The 7,600-nt window shown below is 31.9% G+C and overlaps 1 protein-coding gene across 1 annotated transcript; it reads left to right on the forward strand.

The window, feature by feature from the left end:
- Nucleotides 1-2,965: 2,965 nt before the first annotated feature.
- Nucleotides 2,966-4,771, forward strand: LOC21408596 (photosystem I reaction center subunit III, chloroplastic). The gene is made up of 2 exons (XM_010100179.2): nt 2,966-3,816; nt 4,512-4,771. Exon 1 carries the CDS (start codon nt 3,129-3,131, stop codon nt 3,810-3,812), a length of 684 nt encoding a protein of 227 aa, XP_010098481.1. The 5' UTR covers nt 2,966-3,128; the 3' UTR covers nt 3,813-3,816; nt 4,512-4,771.
- Nucleotides 4,772-7,600: the final 2,829 nt, after the last annotated feature.

Consider the following 7,600-nt stretch of genomic DNA (forward strand, 5'->3'; position numbering starts at 1 on the left):
TGTTGATCCTTCTTCAACCTCCAGCCGGGTCATTTCGACCCGGTTTCAACCCGAACAAAAAACCCGACTTTTTCTCTTGATTTTGACGACCAAAATTGATGTTTAAAACTTAGAAATGATAGGAATTCGATTACCCAATGATTCCTAATCTTAGTTTCCATCAAAAACGTCAAAATCAATAGTTGCCAAAAAATTTTCTCTCACGGCATTTCACGTGAGCAGAACGAGAGGATACAAGGCAGAGGCAAACTAAGGCTCTGATACCAAATGTTAGAATTTCTAAATGATCTAAACGTGCTCATAAGGATCCTAAATGGCAATTAGATCAATGCGGAATTGAAATGAACGGAACGAGAAAAAACACCTCCGGCCATTGAAACTCTCGGTGAAAAAATAGAAACTCGGGTTTTGGTTCTTCTAAACCTCTTCAATCTCTCGTTTGATGGTGTATATACTGACTGAATGGAGATAGCAGGCTTAGGGACCCAAAACTAATGTGCTCTATCCTCTTTTATAGACTCTGCCCATCACAGAGTTTTTCACGGACGTGCACCGAACGTGGGCAATGGTGGACAACTGCAGATAAACGTGAGATGAACGTGACCAATCACGTTCCTTAAGTGGGAAATATAATGGACCACGTTTTGAGAGGATTGTTTCGGTTGGTTACCGAAACTTAAGGAAAAGAAATCCAACAGAAATCCAACACATAATTCAGAATCAATGACGGATATAGGAAACAAACATCCCCGACCGACTAAATTAGAATAAGGGAAATAGTAGAAAATAACTATTGCAGATTCGCGTTTATGTAGAGTTTTCAATTTAAATTAAGATGTAATTTTATATGAGAATTTTTTATTATAAAAAAAATTAAATATAATTTTTTGTGAGAATTTTTAACTGTAGTAAAATTAGAATTAAAAACTTAAATTGGTGAAATGAACAAAACTTAAGATCGTTAATTTCATATATTCAAACTCAAATTATTAATTTTGTTATAATATTTTTCTCTTATAAAAAATTTAAATTTCAAATATCAGAATTAAAAATTATGATTCTAGTATACATTTTAAATGAGTCTTAATTTATTAGTCTAATTTATTTAAATTTAAATTAATCGGTATTTAACTTATCTGACTTAAGACCATGTAAGTGTATGACTTCTCAATGGGAAAAACGATGGCTTAACAACGTCTTAATAACGGCAACACTCTTCTCATAATACACATATAGTTAATATCGAAATATAAGTGTTATTGATGTAATTCTGGTGTAGGATCAGAATTGATTGAAGAATAAAAATAAAATTTAGATAGAAAAGAGAGAATCAAGAGGAGAAATAGAACGAAGTTAGAGGAAAAGAATCTCCAGTGGAAGAAACCCCAATAATTTGAATATCCATTAATAATAGCGTGAATGAAAATAATACAGATCTAAAAGATAATAAACTATATTAATCGAAAAATAATCCAACAAAATAAATATGATCCTAATTTAAAATTAAAATAAAGAATATATATCCCAAAAGTAATTATAAAACTTAAATTAATTATATAATCTTAATATTCAACATCATTCTTCTTAGGTTGAAAAAACTTGACTTCTATGAGTTTTAAACTTGAAAAAATCGTGAAGTAACAATCTAAAAAATAAGAAATCTTTCAGTCTTAATATTGGATTCTAGAAATGAGTCATAGGTGTTGCATTGTTGATTGTAGAGATATTTTCAGTGTAAAGAAAATATAAAGAACACTCGAGCGTTTTGATATCCACAATTGCCGAATTTATTGAAATACTGTTCACAATATATTATTTTAATGTGAACAACTTGGTGGACTTATGGTGGTTATGGCACCTACATGAGAAACCTTAGAATCATGAAATTCTTCTGTAGGCGAGATAGGCTGCAAAGTTTAGATCATCTGGAAGCGAGATAGACAACAAAGTTTCTTCAAGAGGTTCATCTTGTTGTTGTACAATCTGAGGACCAACAATTCATTATTTATTAGCCTCTTGCATTTTCAGGGGTCCTTGTGATCCGCAGAATTCATCTCTTAGTTGTATCGCGATGTCAAGGAGTTTAATATGAGGATTCATGTCATGATTTGAATTATTGTTCGTAGCTCGTTATAATATTTTTTCTCATAAAAAATACACGTAAACTGAGAATAATTTTGAATTTGTGAAGTTGATCATCTATCCGGACAAATTAACTAGCATGATAAGTCTTGCAACAACTTCAACGATAGGAAAAATGATAAACGAGACTCAAGTTTCCATACTCTTTTTTTTTTTTTTTTTTTTTTTTTTTTGCAGTGTATTTAGAATGAACAAAAATAAATTTGGTCAAAGGAAATGACTTCGTTCTGATATAAATTGATGTAAAACTGAGACAGATCGAAGAAAGAGAGAGAATCAAGAGGAGAAATAGAGAAAATGAATTACGAGGGAGATGGAAATAAATGGAGAACAAGAACTCCAGAGGAAAAAAAACCAATAATCTCAATATTAAAAGAAAAAACGTAGTAATATCTTTGAATTAACTTCTAATGTATTTCGAGATGAAATTATATTATTATTTGTATGATATTAATTATGTGATTCAAAAAAAAAAAAAATTTGTAAGATAGGTAATATCATTTATCATTTATCAATCATCCAAATGTAATAAAATGTCACTAGCTAGTATCTTTTTCAGTGCTCTCTTATATATACATATATATTATTAATTTGAATAGATGTGATCGTATGAAAATAACAAAAGAAAAAAAAAAGGAAAAAGAGAAATGAAATAAAGAGACACTTTATCCACACAAAGCTTTTAGCATAAGCAGTAATTGTAGGATAGATAAAGAGAAAATCCAAGTATCCCACGACCAAACAAGCCCCAACCAATAAAAACCATCCAACTAAGCATCCTTCCACCATCCACCTTATCCACCATCTTCTCTCTTCCCTCCACCACCACCAATCTTTCCATCAAGAGAATCTAAAAACCTGTTCTCCACACTCCCCTTCCTCCACTATCTCTCCTGAATTCCTCTTAACAAACAAAAAGAAGAAAGAAAGAAAGAAGGAAGGAAGGAAAGAAGGAAGTCAGAAGATCAATAATCCAAATTCAAAAAATGTCTCTCACCATTCCTTCAAACCTCTCAATTCTTAAGCCAAAGCTGGCTAATTCTTCAATATTTACTCCGAAGTCCTCACAACGTTCGACTATTGTTTGCTCCTCCACATCTCAGCAGCCTGAAAATACGACCAGTACTAACCAGCACCTGCAGGCGTTCTCGGCGGCGCTCGCTCTCTCGTCGATCCTCCTCTCGGCGCCTCTCCCCGCAGCCGCCGACATCGCGGGCTTGACTCCGTGCAAGGAGTCGAAGCAGTTCGCCAAGCGGGAGAAGCAGCAGATAAAGAAACTCGAGTCCTCGCTGAAGCTCTACGCCCCCGACAGCGCCCCGGCGCTCGCCATAAACGCGACGATAGAGAAGACAAAGCGCCGGTTCGATTTCTACGGGAAGTCGGGCCTGCTCTGCGGGTCTGACGGGCTGCCTCACTTGATCGTCAGCGGCGACCAGAGGCACTGGGGAGAGTTCATCACGCCGGGATTGCTCTTCTTGTACATCGCCGGGTGGATCGGGTGGGTCGGAAGGAGCTACCTCATCGCCATTAGAGGTGAGAAGAAGCCGACCCAGAAGGAAATCATTATTGATGTTCCTTTGGCTCTCAGCTTGGTCTTCAGGGGCTTCATCTGGCCCGTTGCTGCTTACAGAGAGCTTGTGACTGGTGAACTCATTGCCAAGGACGTCTAAGAAGGTTTGTTTATTTGATCTCTCTCTCTCTCTCTCTCTCTCTCTCTCTCTCTCTCTATTACGGATTAATTGGACTCATGAAGACTAATAAAATGAGTAATTTGCTCCTTAATTGAGCAGAGTATAAATCGATTGTTTATGGCTTCATCTATTATTTAACCGGAAAATCAATAGGTTTAACATGTATAATATTTTTATGATGGAAAATAATGTTCTATAGGGGACCAATATCCTATTTGCATATTGCATTTTTGTATGACTTGTGGACAATATTTTGTTTTTATTGTATTCTATTATTTATTCTCTCGTTGAAGTTTTGAAATGCGAACTGGGATAGGATTAAGAACTCAATTATATTTTTATCTTTATTTTTTACAACAAGTGTTAAAGAACTCGATTTTGTAGTTTCTAATTGGGCAGTGCAGCGCTATGTTTATATGCTATATATGGTTCCACGTCTCCATAATTTGCATGGAAAAGAAAATCTTTTTATTGGATTACTCTTTTAGGAGAATATGATTGGATTAGTTTAAGCTTCTTCTTAGCAAATAATTATAAATGCTATTCTTGTTCGTTATGGGGAATTTTACGAGTATATATTGGTTACCATCCCAAGCACTAGTTTATTCTTTTTGTGAGATTTCTGCAAATTAATCTTATTGGTTTTTATGTTAAATTTTGTTTTGGTAAAACTTACAGCTATGGCATCAAATACAAAGGAGAGGAGGTTTGATCAGGCAAAAAGGACGGATTTTGTGTTGAGGAGAGAAGGGGAATGAATGGGTGGATTATATTTCTTGTTTTTGTATCTATCTAATTTGTAAAATTTTACTTGTTTTTATGTATGCAACGGTTGCATTTGATACTCAAACTGATTCATCTTTTTTTCTTTCTTACTTTTCTTCCTTTTAAAACTCTAGCTTCTCTTATCATCATCTATTAAACCCAAAATTATTTCCTATATATGACCGGATTATTATTTGACAGAACAAAGATGCCCAACAAGAGCTAGTGGAAGCAAAACACACACTAGATTTACTAGCTACAATCGTCTTTTCTGGCCCAATTCTGTTACTAGGAAACATGTGTTGGCTTGAAATTTGTTTCTTTTCCAACGGTTGAATTTTACATTGATTTATGTTCAGTTATATTACGAAGACAGTAGTTGCTTTAACCGTAACTTTTATTTATATTTAGGGCCAGTTTGATAATGCTGTAGATTTTAAAAAATTTGATTTTAGTTGTGCTGAAGGAAAAAACATATGTTATAAAAAATAACTGAGTATTTAGTTAATTGTAATTATACAAGTGTAACTGGTTTCAAAAGCAGTGTAATAGCATTTGATAAATTGTGAGGTTGAATTGTTGTGGGTAGTTAAGATAACCGTAATTAATAATTTTAAATTCATATATAAAGTAATTAATAATTAATAATTATTTAGTAAATAAAAATTAATAATATAATAATAATGGATAAATTATCATTAATGAGAACATTAGTAATTAAACTAGATATATAATAAATTAATATGCTAAATAATTAAAAATAAGTATATACATAATTTATTAATATTCATTTTACTACTTAAATTAATAACTTTTAGTTACATAATTAATTAATTAATTAATTAATTACTAATATTTATTTAATAATCTATTATTTGATATATCACATTATCAATTTTTGGTAATTATTCTTTTTATAATAATTAATTACTAATTATCAATTATTAATTATTATTGATTAATATTACATATTGTATTTACTAATTAATAGATTATAATTAACATAACATATGATTGATATATTAATTATTAATTAATTATTTAATAACCTATTATTACTTATTTTATTGTTAATATGTTATATAATTAATTTTGACAATTAATCTTTAACTAAATAAATAATTTATATATTATTTATTATTTTATTAACAAAATTAAAAACACAATTTAAAACACATTATTTTATTAACATAATTTTGACAATTACTATTTATTTATTAGTTATTAAGTATATCTATTTATTAATGTTTAATTAATATATAATATAATTAGTAATTAATAATTAAATATTTAATATAATTTTGTTGATAATCATTAATTGTAATATGCCGATTCCCACACAATTTAAAAGTCAAAGTTGCTTTTGGACCGTTTTTTATTTTGACTATAGATTTTTTAAAAATTCTTTAAAAATTACTTTTTATAGTATGTACCAAACACCGTTATTAATTTTTAATGGTTAGAGAAGTGATTTTGAACTTTAAAAAACACTACCAAACGCACCCTTAGTTTTATTACAAACATGGAAGCACTAATTTTGCCACACAAAAATATAACAAAGTTAATTTTGGAATGTTTTGAACGCCAGGAACCAAACATGGGATTTAGTGTAACGTTTGGACTTAATCTGAAAATAAAAGAAAGACAAACTTTCTTAGGAGGAAAAAATAAAAAAGCAAGTACGGCTGACGTTTTGTAATGTAAACCATTGTACCAAACTCGATTAAAGAAAAAAAATTGAATGAAAACAACTTTAAGAAACATATGAAAACATCTCAAAAGACTAATTAGAGCAATACTAAAAGGCACCAACAGTGTTCAACAAAATATAATAATTAAGTATGGATCTTATATAGAACTCATAATCTAATATCTATTAGTTATCGTGTTTAATATCCGTGGTACTTCAAGTATTTCAACTTATTAATCTCTCTTGTATATATGTAAAGAATTGTTGCTAAGAAGCTTTTAAAGTGTGAAAAAGTTTAAGAGGCAATCAAGGAAATAGCTAGCCTACATTTGACCCGAAAGTAATAATTGTAATTAGTGCTGGAATTTTGGATGTCCCGCCTGCGATCGCCTGAAAAAAAAATAATTTTGAGCCCGACGTTTGAACCCGTCCATCCGAGCCTAAGAAGGCCCATGGATGGGCTGCGGGCCTGGTTTTGACTGCCTGAGTCCGCTCAAATGGCCCGAAAAAAAAAATATATTTTTATTATATTTTTTAATTTTTATAATATTGTATATATATATTATATATAATATAATATTATTTAGTAATTATATTTGTATATAAATAATTATTAAGTTATTTTGTGTTAAAATTATATAAAAACTAAAATCAACATTCAACACACATTTGGATATTGTGATAGTTTTTGAAAAAATTGTGAGAGATTTGAGAGATTGAGAGAGATTGAGAGAAATTGAGAGAGATTGAGAGAGTTTGGGTGAGAAAAATGTGTGGGGGATGAGGGGTATTTAATATTTATAGGGAAATTTTTGGGTTAAAAAAATGATTTTTCCCCCTAAATTCGGATCCAATGGTCATTTTTTGTCTCTGCCGGTTAAGTTCGGGCTGAAAATCGGGTGACAGTAAAAAAAAGAGAGCCGTTGAAGTCAGACTTTTCGGGCGGCGGGTCGGGTCGCACCAACGGTAAAAAAAATAGCCGTTGATCGGGCTTCAGGCATTTCGGGCCGGAGGGAAAAAAATCAAGAAAAATTCCGCGCGGTCGACGGTCGGAGGCTTTCTTTCAACGGCGGGCTTCGGCGATTCTAAGCATTCTTGGGCAGCCTGAGCCCGAAAACTTGCTTGAACGGGCGGCCTTATGGGCCTGCCCGTCGAGCCTGAAAAATTCAGGCTTCGAACAGACCCGTTGACCTAAAATTCCAGCAATCAACCCCCAATACCCCACTTAGTGAAAACAACATTCAAAAGGAAAAGAAAACAATGAACCCCCTTTTGAAGATGGACACGGTTCATTGATATATATATATATATA

Source organism: Morus notabilis, unplaced genomic scaffold (genome assembly GCF_000414095.1).
Source record: "Morus notabilis unplaced genomic scaffold, ASM41409v2 Scaffold276, whole genome shotgun sequence".
Lineage (NCBI taxonomy): Eukaryota > Viridiplantae > Streptophyta > Magnoliopsida > Rosales > Moraceae > Morus > Morus notabilis.

What these genes read in the sequence shown, in the direction of transcription:
- LOC21408596 (XM_010100179.2), top strand. Translation starts at nt 3,129, where the DNA reads ATGTCTCTCACCATTCCTTCAAACCTCTCAATTCTTAAGCCAAAGCTG.